The sequence below is a fragment of the Oryzias melastigma genome, linkage group LG24 (assembly GCF_002922805.2).
Source record: "Oryzias melastigma strain HK-1 linkage group LG24, ASM292280v2, whole genome shotgun sequence".
Taxonomy (NCBI): domain Eukaryota; kingdom Metazoa; phylum Chordata; class Actinopteri; order Beloniformes; family Adrianichthyidae; genus Oryzias; species Oryzias melastigma.
The window spans coordinates 18,841,036-18,860,047 of NC_050535.1; the positions used below are offsets into that span (position 1 = coordinate 18,841,036).

Consider the following 19,012-nt stretch of genomic DNA (forward strand, 5'->3'; position numbering starts at 1 on the left):
GTTAAACTCTAAACTAGTCTCAAAGACCCCAGTATAAAACAAATTAGCCAAAAACGTTAGCATGTTGCTAAAATATTAGGCCAAATCTTTTGAAAATTACTATAAAAGATGAAAACATAACCCATGAAAATATTTAATATTTATATTTAAAGGCTTGTTGCTAATCTACTTACATTTTAAAATTTGAAGACTTTCTCAATTAGTATTACTAAGGGGCAAATTTTGCTCAATATTTCAAAAACTATAAAGTTTATGAATACCACAAATACAAGCAGTAATGTCCTGAAGAAGCTGAAAGTGGGATTGAGTTTTTACGTGCCAAAAAATATGCTTACAAAGCATTCACACTACAATTATTTTCAGCTTCAAATGTTCAATTTTTTTAGGTTTCAAAACTCCAAATTTCAATTTAAAAACTTTTGTTCAGTTTCAAATCTTTTTTCCACTTTGAACTTTTTTTTTTTTAATCTGAATTTTTTGTTTCAAAGCTTTTTGCTCATTTGTGGCGCGTTGGGGCGGGGCTAACACGAAGGACCAATCAGAATCGATCACTGACTCTGAGAATTGTGATAATTACGGTCATAAAATGTTTGTTTTGTCTGTACGATCGTAGTTAAATAAAAATTTTAGCACGCACAAACCGTACATCAAAAACGCTGTTCTAGCCCGTTCAAAGCGCCATCTTATTGTTACATACAGGCATCAAAAACGTCCTTATGGTTCGATAAAATGTTTAAAACACTATTGGAGCTCCAGTTATCTCCTGTGGCCTGATGTTAGAACGCTCAAACTTTTTCTCATGCAGGAAATGTGAGTTGGAGCCTTGCAGTGAACACAGCGGTTTCTTCTTGTTTGCTTTGTTTGTCTTTTACTGAGTTTAAGCAACATTATTTTTTTGATTGTACTCAATGTTTCTTTTTTGCTCCTCCTCTTCTTTTTTCTTTTTACACGTATTTATTACATTAAGAAGCCATTAAAAATATCAGAACATACTTTGTTTGCTGCAGACAATAAAGAAATCTCTTTTTGTAGTAAACAAATGACCAAACCAACGAGCTGTCACAGCAGAAACACTTGATTCCTGTTAAAAATGTGAGACATTTATGGATGAACGAATCTTTCATGAAAATCTGATCCCTACGTCCTGCACCAAGTGGTGGGTGGTCCTTATTCATTTAATATTCATTTTAATTATTTAAAGTATTAATTTAGCTCCATACAATTTTAGCTTTATTTACAACAAGTTTTTTCAGTCAGCTTCAAAACTCAACGACTATTGACTGTATATGAGAACTGGACTGAGCAAGTGTGACATCACCCAGAGAGAAATGATACTTCTGGTTCCAACCTAATGAAGCCAGTTTATTTTGCATTTTTTCGTCATTTCTGTAAGCAGTGATTGGTTCAAGTTGGTCTGATTCATCATTTCTATGGCAACCGCTCTCACCAATGAGGAATGAGCTTGTTGGTAGGCCACACCCCCTCCACTAAAAAGATTGGGAGAATCTGACATTTAAATTTTTCAATCGTTCATCGAGACATCTGATTGGCAGAAAAGATACAGACATGCAAATGAGTAACAGCTGCTTATTTCTCAACTGAAGTCTATGGGTTCTTGGTACTTCCTGTTCAGAACACCTGTCACTCAATCCAGTTCTCACATACAGTCAATGTTAACGACACACTGAGGTTTGGTCATTTGAAAACAGCCTCTCAGAGAAACGTTAGGCTTTAAGGCGTCTTGCACCTTCACGTGTCCAAGTGTTCTGTGAACTTTGAAATGGATTTTTCTCCAAAAGCTGACTTGTGTTTGAACTCTTTCATGCTAATAGAGAAGCACTCAGCCTAACACTTCAGCCTCATTCAGCTGCTGAATGCAAATTGTGGGCAATGAAAGGAGAACATGTGAGCACTAAAGCAGAGAGGTCAGCGACGGCGAGGAAGACACTCGAGGTTCCCACTCTTGTCCTCAAGCAGACGTGAAGGTTTTTCTGTGTGCGGAGCGGTCGCACCGATGATTGGAGGACAAATGTTTTCACAAACACAGACTGCATTTGAACTCCCGGTGGCTCATTCCCGCTGGAGGGTCAAGTTTGTCTAATCTGTTATAATAATTACACAACTCCCAACAAATATTCTAATGAACAAAAGCAAAATCAACCCGTTCATAGTTAGACGAAGGTTACAGGAACTTCATTGAAAGCTGCTGGTTTGATTATGAATTTTCCTCTTCTAATTTATGCTAATGCTAACGCTAGCTTTCCAGCGTTAGAGCTGCAGAAGATCTTTTCTGACCAGCAAAGTTGATTATATTTCTGTGTTCACAAAATCACTAACAACAGAGCTAAAGTCAGATAATTTCAATGTGTCTGACAATAAAGAAAAACTAATAACTTGTGTTATTTCTGACGTAGCATTTTTCTATTTTTTTTACAAAGGTTTTAGCATTTTTTTATATTATGTTAATCGGTTAAGTCTCTATTTAGACCACTCCTTTTTTTTTGTTTTAATCTATTCTTGGTAAGTATTTTCAGTCTTGCTAAATAAGAATTGGCCCAACCTTGTTGGCGTCCTTTGAACTTCGGTTTCTCTTTAAATCATTAACACATTAACTTCACAGATTCTACAGGAGAAAAGTAGCTTTGAGAGTATTGTAGTTATATAGTAGCTTTAGCTTTATTGTGTTTTTTTTCAGCATATATATTGGTAAATACTCTTTTTTTTTACACAATCGTTTAAACTTGTTGAACTGTTTTCCTTTTGGATTTTGCTCGAGGTTTGGGCATTATGCAACAGTTATTCAAGCACTGTTTACTTTTCATCAATAGAGGCAGCAGATCGCGTTCCTCATTCACTCCTGTTTCAGCAGTAATACAGACATGAGGGTTCTTCCATACTGATTTATGGATAATTTGAGAAATACACACTTGAGCAAAATGACATTTCCTTCTAAAAATAGGATTAAGACTTGAAATCAAACAAGCCTTTCAGTCCTTTCCTTGCATTTTCTACACAGACGTGAAAAGTTGCAGCTTCTTGCTTTGGTTTTAGTGCATACGGCTCCTTACCTCCTTTCCTGACAGGTAGTATGCAGACAGCAGACCTCCGACGAAGCGGATGTTCACCTCAAACACTGACACTTCTGCATTCTGCAGCAGAGACGCACAAAAAAAGGAAAAAGCCACAGGTTATTTCTTCTCAATACATCATTTTTCTCTCACTATTAGGAGAAGTGAAGATTGAAAACAGAATATTTTTCAGGCTTTACTTTGCCTGAGGGCATCCCACAGTCCACAGAATGAAGTCAGCTGCTGGTCCAGAATACTGGGGGGGATTTTTATGAACAGAAAATGGGACGGGGTGTCACATTTGTCCCTCTCCTGGCAACAAAGGCTTGAACCTTTTGCTCAAAGATTTCCATTTATGTTTTATTAAACAGTAACTTAAAGCATGGTGGTTTTCTGAGTGTTTTTACATTTAGTTCTGAACCAGCAAATTTAAAGTGTAAAAAACGTTTTTTTATATTCATTTTCTAAACTGCTTTGTCCCTTTCGGGGTCATAGGGTTGACAGTGCTGCTCGGCTTATGCAATAGAACTTTTTAAATACTTATTTTTGAGACACTTTCACTGAGTACAGCATAGTTTATACTGGGGCTGGAAACTTGCTTTGCTCTATGGAAGCTAGTTTTTTAAAAATGTTACACGTGGGTCCTTAGGTAAGACCCGTCACTCCACTGCCCGTCTATTTAACCACAAGAGGCTCAAGTCGGGTCTCCCTGTGTTGGTCGTCAGGCCGGGTCAAATACAGGGAGGGGTCAGGAAGAGCGTCTGGTAGAAGGTTCTCTGAAAACCACCTGACCGAATCAGAGTCTAATCAGGATCAGTTTACAGTGAATGGAAAACAAGATTGTAAGTTAAAAAAAAATTTTTAAAGCAGTTTTAAACTCAAAAATACATACTGTAAATTTGAAGGAATTATTGAAAATTAAAAAAACAAAATTGAACATTACAAAAAATAAGAGAAATATATACAATTTGAAACTTAAATAAAAAAAGTAAAATTGTTACCAATTAAAAAAATAATGTTTACTTGTACTTTTAACTTTCCCTTTTTAGTTTTTTCCTGTTCTCTGTTTAAAACAGCAGCTGGTAATAATGGATACATTATTTTTCAATTGGTAATTTTACATTTATACTTTTTTTAAATTCAAGTTTTCAGAATTATTTTATTTGCCAAATTTACAATATGCTGTTTACATTTTTCAAGTTTTATTTCACGTTTTCAAATTTTCTTTTTCTTTTTTTTTCAAATGTAGAATGTCTTGTTTTTTTTATTTTTTTTCAGTTCTAATTCTGTGTTTCACATTTTCCATCTGTTTTTTTGTTCACGTTAAGCGGATCTTGATTTGACTCCATACAGGTGGTTCACTGAAAGGTGAACAACCACAACTAATCCCTTTTTCCTCAAAGTTTTAGAACATTTAGGGGGGAACACAAAGACAACCTTTTGCCCTCATTGTACCCATAAATAAACAGATTGCCCCCTGCAGGGCAGATTTATTCCAGTCTGGAACAGAGCCCTGCTGTCTCCCGAGGCCTCGGACAGGGCCCAGCTGTGCAGCGGCTGACATGAGCGGAGAGCACTGCCTCTAAAACAATCCTAAAACAGCAACAAGAAACTCTCCCGAACGCCTTCCTGAGTCAGATGAAGATGCCGTGCCTGACTGACAGCTGGCATGTATCACTGCAGGGGTGGGACAATGAGCTGTCATGTGGAAAAGCCACTCGGTGTGTCCTGAGAGGCTGAATAAACAAGCAGCCTGAGCCTCCGATTCATCTCCATTAAAAATAAATGTCTCTCTGAGCTGTAATCCACATTTTTCAAACTTAGCTTGAGATTCCTTTGAATTCCAACAGAGCAGCAGCTCCACAGAACCTGGAGGAACGGCGTCCAGGAGCCACCGCTGCGTTTAACTCTTGGACGTTGGCCCTCGTGAGTCAGCAGCTGCAGGATGTTATCTCCCTGATGTTGCAACAGTTAAAGAGTGCGTGGAAAAAGCCGCCTGAGCAGCACAAACGGAGAGCTAATTAAGGAGGGCAGTCGGACGGGCCGATGAGATAAACCCTCCACCGAAAGCTCTGCAGATCAAAGCCTTATCCACAGATCTCCTGGTACTGTAGCTTGTTAAAACGACAAAAGGCCGAGCCTCCGCTCCCGCTGATCTCTCTGCTGTGAGTCAGCATCAGCGCTCTACCGGCAGGCAGAACGCCGTTCCACTAACCCATGACTAACATGAAAGCACTTTCACAGAGCTACGTCAAAAACATTCAGTAAAAACAACCACACTTAAATACGGTAAATAAGCACACAGAACATCCCATAATCAGTAGAGTTCTTCAGTTATGGATCTCTAATATAAAACTATACCTCTCATAAAGAGATCACAAGTTGGAATGTATATCCATGAGAGTCATTACCCACATTACCAAACACTAGAACCTCATGGTTTTTTAACATTTGAAAACTGAGTTTCATGGTTCAGTAAAGAACTGATCAACGTTCGGATGTCAAACATATAGCCAATGCGTGGTTGGAAAGCACAGTGAAAATCTTACGCCCTTAACTTGAAACAATTCATGGAGGAAGATTAACATCTGGACCATTAACAGTGATTGAAAACTGGACTGAGCGAGTGTGATGTCATCCATGGAAACCGGCTTATTTCTGTCTCCAAAGAAATTAAGTTAATTCAGTCGCCATTTTTTTCACAATACAGACCCTGTTGTGTTGGAACCAGACTTTGTCAGCAACATTGACTGTATCAGAGAACTGGACTGAGCAAGTCAATAGAAACCAGTTTACTTCTGTCTCCAAAGATGTAAAGTTAATTCAGTCACAATTCGGACACTGCCTTGTTGGAACCAGACACTGTCGGTCAGCGGCATCGACTGTATAAGACAACTGAACTGACCAAGTGTGATGTCATCTATGGAAACCAGTTACCTACTGTCTCCAAAGAAAAGAAGTTACTTCAGGCACCAAACTTTTCACGTTATAGACACTGCCATGTTGGAAACCGACGCCAGTCAACAGCACTGACTGTATAAGAGAACTGGACTGAGAGGGAGTGATTTCATCAATAGAAACCAGTTTACTTCAGTCTTCAAAGAAATGAAGATAATTTGGTAATTGTTTTTTCACGATACGGACCCTGCCATGTTGGAACCAGACGTTATCATTTGACAGCATTGACTGTAAAAGAGAGCTGGACTGCACAAGTATGACGTCATCCATAAAAACTAGCTTACTTCCTTCTTCAAAGAAATTAAGTTAATTCAGTCACCATTTGTTCACGGTACAGACCCTGACACCTTGGAACCAGACGATGTCAGTCAACAGCATTGACTGTATAAGAGAACTGGACTGAGCAAGTGTGATGTCCTCCATGGAAAACAGTTACTTCTGTCTCCAAACATATGGTTTTAAGACACAGAGAGACAGAGTAAAAAAAATAAGAAATTAAAAATAACTCATGATAGATGAAAGCGATGAAGTCAGATTACTGATGTTTAAGGTTTTTAAACTTCTCACTTTCTACAGTTTTCTCAGACAGACATGTACATTTCCAGACTCTTGTTTAAACTCTCAAAGTTCAAACCATACGCCATGTAGGCCAGGAACATCAGGGGGGCGGGGTCACTCAGTCCAGGTCTCTGATACAGTCAATGATCAACACTCCGCTGCAAAAAGATCTGCGTTCAGTTTGAGTGACAGCTCCAAGGAACCACACGGTGAACCGCTGCACTGAGGGGTTATTTATGGTTCCCCCACCATGAAGGAGTCGTAAACAGGATGGTTGAAAAAACCAACAGAATTTAGTCTCTTCTCAATAAGAGGCTTCAAAGGGGCATCGTAATGAGGAGGACTCCTTAAAAACCAAACATCAAAGGAGGAGGAGCTCTGCATGAAGACGATCACACTTTCAAACATTTAAAGTCTGAAAGCAGCTCTTTAGGTGCAAACTTTTACACTTGGTATACGTCTCATGTGAAGGACCCGTCCATCATCTGAGCAGCGAGACAAAACGCATCACTTCCTGCAGACGCAAGGACCCTTAATGTGGGATTATCAGCATAAATTATCTGTAATTCTGTCAAATAGGAAGGAAGTCAAATAAACTACAGACACTCCACAAGTATCTAGAGAACCTTTGATACTTAAAGAACCATTGGGGTCGATTTCTAACAGACAACAACCCAGCAGAAGTCTCACTTCTCCCTTTAGAAAAACAGGACACCCATTTGTTTCTCTGTTATTGGTATTATGATAAATGAAAATGAACTATTTTTTTGGGCATAAGCACAAATTAAATATTAAAAGAAAATAGGCTTTTCAATAACTTTGGACAGAAGTTCACAACTTCCTTTCAAAATAAAAGACACCTTATGTGCCAAAGGATCAGCAGCAAATGTAGTAGTAGGTAGTGTAATGTCAGCAGTGATTTAAAACTCTACTTTTTGTGGTGCATCTCAGTAAGAAATTTGTAAATCCAAAAAGCCAAAATTAAATCAGAGACTCTTACTGAATTTTCCAAACCATAAGGGGCACCTACAATTATTTATTAAAAAAAAATTAAAATCTGCTGTGTCTAAATTCTGGCTGTCCTTACTGACCTCAAATTGTTTTTTTTTGTTTTTTATTGTGGTAAACCTTGTTCAAAAATCTGTCAACATGTTTTTGATGAACTTGTGGTTCACTTACTTTTTATGTTACTCTATAAATATAAGCTTTTTATTTTTGTTTAACCACAGAGCCTCGAAATAAGGGTAGAAGAGCCACATGTTGCAGGCTGCTGACCTAGAAAACACTCAGTCATTTCATCTAAACTGACAACAGTGATTCCAAAATATGTTTTATAAACCCACTTTTCATATCTTTAGCGTAAAAACAGAATAAACTCCAACACTTTAGATGAACACTTTACAGACTCCGCCCAGTACAGACTCTCCACCAGTGAGTAAGAGAATGTTTCCAGTTTTCCTAATTTCATCTGTCCACTATATTTAAATTAAAGTTATCTTCCAGAACTTATTTTAGTAAACACATTTATTTTTAACCGTAAAAATCACTTGATATCTTTAATTTGAAAATCTATTTACTTCCTGTGACTTTAATGAATTCTGTTTGTTTAGCTTATAATTAAAATCGGACATTATTCTACAATTTTAGAGTAATATTTACATTGCTTCAAGTGTTTTACTATAATGCATTTATAAAGATTATCAGTGATCTCAGAGATCACAAATATTCATACTCAATATTTAAGGAAAACCGGCGGCGAGTATTCGGATATTGTTAAAGCCCTCTCTTCATGCTCATCGGCAGATGCTCATTTTATTTTGAAGGTTTTCTTGTGAGATCCTAACTTCCTTTTACATCTGAGAGCCTGATCATTGGACATTTTAGGAGAACCCACAGTAAAAGAGCTTCTGTTGGTTTTGTGGATTTCATGGTTTAAGTAGAAAAAGCAGCTGATCAAACTCATGTCATGTGACCCAGCAGAGGCTCATGGGATAGCCTCAGAACATTTGCGAGCGTTCCCACGTACCATGTTGAAGTCCAGGTTCTTCTCCACCCATTCCGTGGCGGCGTTGAACTCCTCGGGCATCTCCATGATGAAGAGCGTGTCCAGAGCGTCCACTATCGTGGCTCCTTTAATGCTTCCTGCGAGAAGCAGAGGGGGAGACGGGAGGTGAGGCATCCTGGAGGAGCAGCAGGAGTTGGGAGGGAGAGTGAATCATTCAGCAGACAGATGGTAAGAGCTGCTGATTATCGGCATGGATCAAACATCAGGAGAGCAGCTCATCGAGGCTGATTAGCCTCGGAGCGCCGGAGCTTCCCAGACCTCGACCCAACCAGGAATCAGAACACATACAGAGAAAGCTCCTGCTCACTGCAAACCCGAGGAGCTGCCTGACCTCAGAACAGAGGAGGACAGAGCGAGCTGCTGTGGAAAGATTCAGTGAGACGACCTTTAGTCATCCAACAGCAAAAAGAAAGATCTGTGAGGATCAGATTTATTCAACTTTCTGTTTTTGTAAAAGCCCTTCATTTAACAAAAAATACTCAAGAGTTTTTTTTTTCATTGAATTTATCAGCAATGAGAGATTCCGACTGTCATTGCACTTTAAAAGCAAAAAAACAACTTCAGCAGAAGTTATTTCATACCTGTTTCTGTGCTTTTATTGTGAGCGGTGAAAAGCTCATGCTTTAGACATTTTATTTGTGTAATGCTTCCATATTTGCTGCAATTGTTTTGTTCTTGATGGATGAAAGAATTCTGAATGTGTGGAAACAAAAGGAGAAAACAGGAAGCAAAAACACTGTCGTTGACTGGAGCTAAACAGACGTGATTACACAGCAGAGAAGAGGAACAGAAACAGGAAGTAGAGCAGAAAGAGCAGACTAAGAACAAAACTTTAACTTTAACTTCCTATAACCCTTGTGCTATCCTCGGCATGTTTACATTGAAAGTGGGGTCATCTGGAACCCACAAGACAGAGTGCAGAACCTTTTTTTTTTTTCCTTGATTATTTTTTATTTTCACTGGTGTCCGTGGCAGACTTAAAATCCTGTCCACCTTTGTCATGGGAGGGATCACGCATCAATACTAGAAGAGTAGTATAGTAAAGTTGCATTACCTGCGATAATGCTAGGATGAATGCTTTTTGCTGAAAGTAGTTGCTGAAGATGCTGAAGCTTTTAGCTGAAAATGGTGACACAATTTACTTTAATTGCTGACGGTAATCTTCATTGTACTTTTGTTTTGTCTAGTTCACGATACTCTGTCTTTATTTGAGTTATCTGTTTAAAGAGGAACCCCTCGGAAACGAGATGTGTCATCTCAAGGGGCTTATCCTCCCATTGTTTTTTTGTTTTTTTTTTGCAAATGTTAAATAAATAAATAAATTGCTGAAAATGCAAAAGCTATTAGCAAAATGATACATTTGCTGAAAAACTGGAAATTTTGCTGAAGAGTTCTTCAGCAAAATTTCTTTCTTTCTTTATAAAAGAATGCTGAAGTTGACCAAAATTTCTAAAAAATTGGTAGTAAAATGGCTTAAAAATCCCTAGTACATGCCAGTTTTGCACAAATATTTAGGCTGTTGCTTAAAAATGAGCTGAACTCTAAATTAGCCAAAAAAAAGCTACTTTGTTGCTTAAGCACTAGCTAAACTCCAAAAATAGCCCAAAATTCCTCAGTAAACTAAATTAGTCAAAAACATTAGCCTGTTGCTAAAATCGAAGCAAAACTCAAAATTAGCTATAAAAACCTAAGTCCATAACAAATTAGCCAAAAATGTTAGCATGTAGCTAAAATATGAGTTAAACTCCATATTAGAATTAAAACAAAAACTACAGTAGATGGCAAATTAGACAAAAAAAGCTATCGCATTGCGTAAATACCAGCTTAACAACAAAATAGCCTTAAATTCCTCAGTAGAATAAATTAGTCAAAAAGATTAGCCTGTTGCTAAAATAGAAGCTAAACCCTAAATTAGCCTATAAAAAACTCAGCAAATTAGCCAAAAACGTTAGCATGTAGCTAAAATATGAGTTAAACTCCGAATTAGAATAAAAAAATGAAAGTAGATGGCAAATTAGCCAAAAAAGCTAGCACATTGCTTAAATACTAGATAAACTTAAAAATTGTCCAAAATTCCTCAGTAAACTAAATTAGTCAAAAACATTAAAAAAAACATTAGCCTGAGCATAAAATAGAAGCTAAACTCTAAATAAGAATCAAAACCCCAGTAGTTAAAAAATTAGCCACAAACATTAGCATGTTGTTAAAATATTAGGTAAATTCAATTTTTTAAAATTACTTTAAAAGATGAAAACAAAGCCCATGAAAATATTTAAAGGCTTGGTGCTAATCTACTTAAAATTTTGAAATTTTAAGACTTTCTCAATCATTTCCTATGGGGCACATTTTGGTCAATATTTCAAAACCTTTAGTTGAACCTTTAGTTCATAAATACCAAAAAGCTCAACATTTTGATACTAAGATTGCTGAAATAGAATTTCTACGTGCAGAAAAACATATGGAAAAAAGCAGGAGAATCACTATATGCTTACTAAGCATTCACACAATAAGGGAGGGGTCATCTGGACCCCATAAGAGATCACAAGGGTAAAAAAAGCCAACAGAGGTCAGTTCCAGCTCCTTAAAGCATTGAGGCCATAAAAACCCACTTTTCAGAAGGGAAAGTGCGTCCCATTGTTCATCAGAATGCTTCCTTTTGCACTGTCAGCTTCCTGTCACCTTCTCCTCACATGAATCATGCGACACAAAGCTGACAGCAGTGACAAAAAGTAGAAAAAATGCTTTTATTATAATTTAATGAAACACAATCTTTAAAGATTAAAAAATAGTCAAAAATAGAAACGGAGTCCTGGTTTATGCATTAGCATGAAAAAAAAGCTAGAAATGTTTATTTGAAGCAGCTCTGACTTTGACAGCATGCAGACAGACATTTTTAGCAGTAGCAGCTGAACAATGGAGGGAAGGAGTGACTGAGAAGAAGCTCAGAACTACTAAGAAATGTTAATAATGCCGTATCGGGTTCTGGTATATGGTAATTTGTAGGAAAAAGATTTATATGGCTGTGAAAAGGGAATAGAAGCTGGAGGAGGCTGAGCAATAAGTGATAATTATACTAAACTGACTCCTGGATTTCATATTTGCTGAACTGTAGATAAATTCATGGAAGAAGGTCGAGTAATAATGCTAATTAACTGTTAGAAAATTTAGTGAATAACTCGTGATGTTTGAGTGAAGGCTAAATATTACCAACAGAGTAAAAAAAAAGGTATTTTAAATGATAATAATGCTAATCAATTGAGACAAAAAAACATTATAAATGCTTAATGACACCAAATAAGGAACTATTTCTAAATTAAATGCTATTATTGCTTACTATCATGGTGAGAATGCAAACAAAATATTTTTATGTCAGAATTTTTTTTGTTCTCAATAAAAGTTAAGCAGGTATTAAGATCTTGTCTTTACTTAAAAATGCACTTTGGTGGAGAAAAGTCGGTCCTATTGGTCTACTGTCTTGTGGTTAAAACGAGTTTATTTTACTATTATAAGATCATCTGTAAACAACAAATCGATTATTGAAGCTCAATAGGAAAGGAATCAGACTACTTTGAAGCTAGAGAAACATTTTGACACAAAAACATTTTTTCCAAAACAGAAGAACTCCCGACTGCGACTGTGGCCCCTCCCCCTGCATGCGCTTACTTGCACGCGCCGTGCAACTCTCCTTTTTTTTTCTATGGAAGTATTTGCATGAATCGCGCTCACAACTTCTCTGAACTGTTCACCTGAATGGATGAGCTTGTTTGAGGATTCAAAAAATGAGATGTGTTCATGAAAGTCATATTTCTATGCAAACAGGTACGGTGTGTGGGAGTCACTTGTTATTCCGTCTGCTCTTTTCCATTTGCAAAGAGAGGTTCCACATGCAACGTTTCTTGAGTTACACACCGCCAGACTGCGTTTAGAGCTCAAGCTAATCAAGAGAATCCAGTCAAAATTCAAAATAAAAGATTTCCGACTAATAAAAAAAAAAAAAACAGTATAATTTATTAGTTCTTCCGCAGCCCGGTGGTTGGGGACCACAGATCTAAAACTGTTTTTTGCTCATACTTTCTTCTTCTTCTTCTGGAATAAGGTGTAATGCTATAGCGCGATCGCCACCTAGTGTCCAAACTGAAACCTCCTCCAGGAGAAGCAGAACAATGTTTCCAATGTTAATGATCTGAACATTTTAGTTAGAACTTCTCCTTTAGAGAATCCATGTAACACTGGATGATATTAACAATCTCATTATTTCACTGATACATTTACAGTATGTCAACTGGATCAGATTAATATAAATATATTCAAAACATATAGTAGATTATAAACAAATGTGTATAATTGTGTAAACTCAAATTGAATTGAATTGAAGAATAAAAAAAAATCAGAATCGAACAGAATCAGTTCTGGAAATGATAATCAATACCCAGCCCTAACAAGGACAGTTGTGTCTACGGCTTTACACTGGGACGTATAATGTCTAAAGAACCTGGTTGAACTTTAAAGGAGCGCTGACTTCTGTCGACGAGTTTGTGGCGATCTGCATGAAACGATCGGGTCAACAGTGTCGATGTGAAGCCAGGCTTCGGTGAAATCTGCTTTCCGTTAGCTTCCGTTTCATGTCCATATGGTAGCACTGTGAGACAAAGCTCCAGGAGGTTGGAGAGTAAAGTCTGATGATCTCGCAGGCGACGAACACGGCGCGGAGGATGTTGCGACAGACTCCAGCATGGGGAGGGAGCAGATGGCTCAGCAGAGGGCGACGTCTACGAGGCGGATGATGAGAGACGCTGAGATTGCTTTTATGAAGAGTGGCAGATGGGAGCGGAGCCGGCTTCATGAGGCTTTCAGCAGAGAATTCTTACATTTGTCGGAGCTCTTTGCACAAATTCACAGACAGCAGCGTTCACACCCACTGTTCTCCGTTTGTCATGAATCAGAGGTGGACTGAGAGAAGACTGTAAAGGTGTTTTGAAGCTCTAAACAACTTCTTTGAATATGATGAAATACACAAGTATCCAGACAAAATGAACAATTTTTTTGGCCTTTTCTGAAAAACCCTCCAGATGCACATCTACTATCACAAGCTACATGAACAATAAAGCAGAACAAAGACGGAAGAAATGGGTGGAGAAATGAAAAATGGACCGAGCTCATGTCCCCGAAAGAAAAGAATCCTTACCTCTCTGTTCTGAGACGCAGAGGAAGGATAGATCGCAGGGAGGGGAGGCAGAAAAATGGGAGACCGAGGGTCCAAAAGTCATTAACTGACGCTTTCCTTCTATTCCTGTAAAACACAATCCATCCTGTTGCTCCTCTCTCAACATCCACTCGTCTTCTGCTAAGGAAACCATCTATCTTTTATCTCCAGCTTCTATTGTTTCACTAAAACGCATTCGTCTGCTCATTTAGAGCAATCTTTGCAATGCTGCAACAAGTGAACACCTGAAAATGTTTAATCTTCTCTTCCTTCATCTCGTCATCTAAATTGGTCTTTTGTCTCGAATCGATAAAACAGATTTCACAGTTATGTGAGAGTAAAGGGTTGTTTTCTTTTTTTAGGAGAAGACTCTGAAAGATTCGGTTCCGGGTCAGTCTGAACTCCTCTGCTGAAGTCTGGAACTTAGGTTACGGCTCCGCTCACACAATAAAGACGGATCTACGACAGCACGACTCTCACACCGGGACGATGAATCGATCATACGGCGGGTTTCACACGTTTGGTATCTAAGGATTTTTTTTTAACAGCTTTCTTTCATTTACCTCCAAACGGGGACCCAAAGTCTTATCTTATCTTATCTAATTTCAAGATCCTCACAACATAAAAAAAATATTTGGCTTAAGTTAGCTCAGAAAATTCTGCCTTTTTCATGAACCATTTCAAAGATTCTTAAGTTACCCTTTATTACACATGTAGGACTCGTTAAATAAAACAGGAAATGACCAAACAACCAGACAATAATCAGTTTTATTTTAAATCAATACAATAATAAAAAAAAAACTAAAATAAGTATATATGAATTTGTGAATACACTTTTTAGCAAAAATAAATAAATAAATAAATAAAATGTATGAGGAAACTACCAGCTACAACAATTAAATTTCAAATTGAAGCTCCTTTAAAAACAAATGTAAAGGAACTACTCGTTGATGCTAATCAGAGGCTTGAGAAAAAAGCACAACTACTTCATGAAGCTACTTACAATAGAAACAATTAGTCTAGTGGTTAGATTTATCTCACAGTCAAGCATCCTGGTGATTACATGCTGAACTTCAATAGTTTTTTTTAAATAATTTTTTTGTATATCTTAAAATAAAAGTGCCCAAATAGTGGTGTATTCTTTTGATTGATCCTTGACTGGTAAATCTAGCGGAGCGTGTCCCTTTTTAACGTTATTTTTCCACCAAAAGTCTCCCACAGACAGTCTCCAAGCCCGCTCTTCTACTCCTGCGCTGGTGAAACCTCTACTCCACGCTCGGTTGAGTATTCTTACGCTCCTTTGACCTCTGCTGCTCGCCTCTGAAAGGATCCGTATGCCTTGTCCACACTGGACCATCGTTGTGTTTTATTATGAAAGATTGGTGTTATTTTCAAAATAAACCAGATTTTCTCATGTATCTTGATGTAACTTCCTGTCAGAATTGACGCAGATCGCTCGCGGCTCACGCACAAAATAGACCAGACGCCAAAACAATCCGCTACACAGTACGAGCCTTCAGCGGAGGACCACGGCGCTCCGCGTCTGGTGTGAACCACACCATAGGCTGACAAGGGCGCCGAATGGAAGCGACCTCTGCTCCAGACCGCTATGCGGCGCTTCCGCGTCCAGTATGAACCAGGTGTTACGCTCCTAAGACTAGCTCTGCCACCTCGTGGAGGACTGTGCGCTTGTGGAGCGTCTCCTGCGCGCCGTATGAAAGTTAACATTCAAGGGGGAAAAAAAAATCTGGAAATACCCGCGTATCATTCGCTCTTCAAAGTTAAACTAAAAAGGGAAAACGGACTGCTTCATATATTCATCAATTTCTAATCTACTGCAGTAAAACAATCATTTTTGATGTTCCCATTTTTAAAAAATCGAAAGTGAAACAAACACATAACGTTTAAATCAGGGGTGCCAAACTTTTTTACTCAAAGGGCCAAAATCTAAATGTGACTCCGGTTCGTGGGCCAAATACAATATTTATTTGCATGACATGAAATAAAAGAAGAAAAAAAAAGAATATGGTTTAATGTATTTATTTTGATTCTGCATTCATTAAGGTAACACATATTCTATATACTCCGAAATGTATATACTCCATATTCTGAAATTTCATTGTAACTGCAATGACAATAAAGGCATTCAATTCAATTCAATTCAATTCAATATAGAATAAAAAGTAACATTTGTTTTTGTCTTTAGCAGCAAAGCATCACTGGCCATTTTAATTGAAAAACAAGAGCAAGCTAAAACAAACTACAAAAAAATGACTTGGTAGGCCAAATTTGGCCCACAGGCCGAATTTAGGGCTCACAAAATTCATTTTGTAAGAAAAGTGTTTGATCACAGGGTGGGGACAACACAAAAAGAGGAACTCATATAATGAATTTAAAGGTTCATTATGGGTGAAGCGGAAGTAGTTTGGTGTCAGAAATCTTAAAATATTGAATTTAAAAGTTCTTTGTCTGTTTGTTCCGTTTTCGATTGAATACTTTAAAGGGAAAATTGAGAATTTAACTGTTTCTCTATAATAGTTTAGAAAATGATAACTATATTTTCTACTGTATGTAATAACTATATTTATTTTTTTTGGTCATTTTACTTAAAAAATGCTAAAATGATAGAATGATGGAAAATGATGGAATAATACACAGATCCAGTTATGGCACCAGTACTGTCCTAACAATGGTAACAGGGTGGGGCCAATAGAAAAGTCGCCAATCACACACATGCTTCTGTTTTGTTTTTTTTTTGTTTTTTTTTTTCTTTACAGGAAATCAGGCAGGAGTGGTTCCACGAGCGTGTAGGACTACAGGCGCTATCTGTCCATGTTTGGGAAGGTAGGAGTTGAATGACATCAAAATGGTCAAAAACAAAGCTGTAAAACAGCCTTTAAATTGTACCAAAATGAAGCCGTTGTTTAACCACACGATCTGCAAACACTTATAACCTAACATTACAAGTGTATTTTAGTGTTTACATTTGATCCTTTACATAGTGTAACCAAACACAAGAGCTTGTTTTGATTTTATTTGAAAGTTTAGTTTGTGTTTTGTATTGGCTTTACAGAGTGTGTTTGTCTGGATTGTTGATTTTGCACATGAAAAAGTTAAAAAATATATCATCATAACGATGAGACTAATACTTTAAATTGGCAACATAAAAAGCAATGAGTGCACAACCACATCAGAGATCCTACTTTTAACTTTTAAAAAAGCTGAAACTGAAGGCAGATGAAGGCAGATCTCATCTTCATTCTCGGTCAAACGGCTTTATTGGTTCTAAACTTGAGTTCTTAAAGTCTCAGCTGCCATTTAGAGCTGATGAAGCCTTTAGAAAGTAGGAGACTTCAGAAATGAAGTCCAATTGTCTTCAATTTAGGTGCCCTTTAGATGATTGTTTACTCAATCTAGCCTTTTCTCTCCAAGCAGGGAGGAGCACTTCAGACGGCGCTGACCGTTAATTCACTCTCAACAACAGAAATACTCACTAGCATGCTGACATGAGACACGCTTCCTTCAAAAATGAGCCTTTAGGAAAAGCTTTGACGAAGGAATTGGTTTGTTGGTGCAGCTCACAGATGAAGCGGCTTGCTGTTGTAGCTAATTGAAGCTACAACCAAACGCAGCGTCCCTCCACCAGCTTTTCATTCTCTGGGGGGTCAGCAGCAGGGGCGGGCCCACACAGGGATCAGCTGTGCCCCTATTGGAAAGAATACAAAAGCTGCTGTAGGTGCTAACGTTAGCAGTCATCCAGAGAACAAGTGGAAAGCAGAAAAAAATAGGGCTGGGTTGATCAAGTTATTGAATCGATTTGAACTGATTAAGGCTTAATGGATCAATATTAGATTCATAAACCACATACTACTAAAGTCCGCTAGCTTGATGTTGTCGCTTAATAGAATTTCCCATAGGACGGCTAATGCTAACGCTCGGTTGACCTAAACATACATTGCTGACTAAATGAACATCTTTATAAACTCAGACATGAATTTTCTCAACTCTTTTAAGGAAATAAAAGATACTATAGTAACTATTTGTGATCTAAAACACAGTTTTTGCTCATATTGTCTTCCTCTTCTGGAATAAAGTGTACTTCTATAGCGTGATCGCCACCTAGTGTCCAAACTGAAACCTCCTCCAGGAGAAGCAGAACAATGTTTACAATGTTAATGATCTGAACATTTTAGTTAGAACTTCTCCTTTAGAGAATCCATGATATTAATTTCACTAATACATTTTACCGCGGCGATCCCGCGGTCCCGATCAGATTAATATAAATATATTCAAAACATATAGTAAATTTTTAATGTATTAGTAAATAAATGTGTCTAAATGTGTAAATTGTCTTAAATTTAAAATTAAATTGATTATGAAATTGATTATTGAATCGATCCAGGCTCTTGTAATCGAATTGAAATGTTGGAAATTGTTATTGATACCCAGCCCTAGAAAAAAGAATGTGTTTCTAGAAACTTTTATTCAGTTTCTTTGCAGGTTTCAATAGTGCAGTAAATGTACTGGATTAAATCGAGATATACACAGTTACTTAGAACTTACAAATATTTTTTTATCAAGTATTTACAGTTTTTTAAAAAGTTGACGATCAGCATTGGATAAAAAAAATTAGTAAATTATCAGATATGGGTCATAAAAATAAACTATCATGCATCACTAAATATGTTTGTTTTGTGTTGGAATTGAAGCTGTATCAAAAAAAAAGTTATGTTTTTTCCAATAAAACAAGAAAAATCAGATTTCTTTCACAATCTTGCCAGTAAACCATTTTTCTAGAAATATTTGGGCGGTGACAACACGATTTAGCTCAAACATAAGAGGGTTTTTTATGTGGAGGAGAACAAACACTGCAAGGACTCGGTGACTAAGCAGCCTTCAGAGGCTGACAGCATCAAGAGGGCTGAGGATATTTAGTGAAAGAAAGAGCTCTTAAACATATTCCCTCATTGACCTGGACTCCTCCCTTCTGCTGCTGCCTCTACAGTGTTCCTTATCCCCGCCTTATGCAAACGCCAGGCCTAATCCCAAACGCTGAAGTCTGATCCCGACACCCTCCGCCCTGCTGCTGATCTCATTTACGCCAACAACCATCTCGCCATGGACGCCCAACTTTGTTTTTTTTGAGAGGTCACAGAGGGG

The 19,012-nt window shown here is 37.6% G+C and overlaps 1 protein-coding gene across 1 annotated transcript in view; it reads right to left on the reverse strand.

Moving 5' to 3' along the window:
• man1a1 (mannosidase, alpha, class 1A, member 1) overlaps window positions 1–19,012 on the reverse strand; it is a 128,043-nt gene that overhangs the window by 70,503 nt on the left and 38,528 nt on the right. The window contains exons 3-4 of the mRNA XM_024290774.2: window positions 8,611–8,726; window positions 3,069–3,149 (exon numbers count right to left, since the gene is read on the reverse strand). Of these exons, the coding sequence (XP_024146542.1) occupies window positions 3,069–3,149; window positions 8,611–8,726 (197 nt within the window). The remainder of the gene's footprint in view (window positions 1–3,068; window positions 3,150–8,610; window positions 8,727–19,012) is intronic.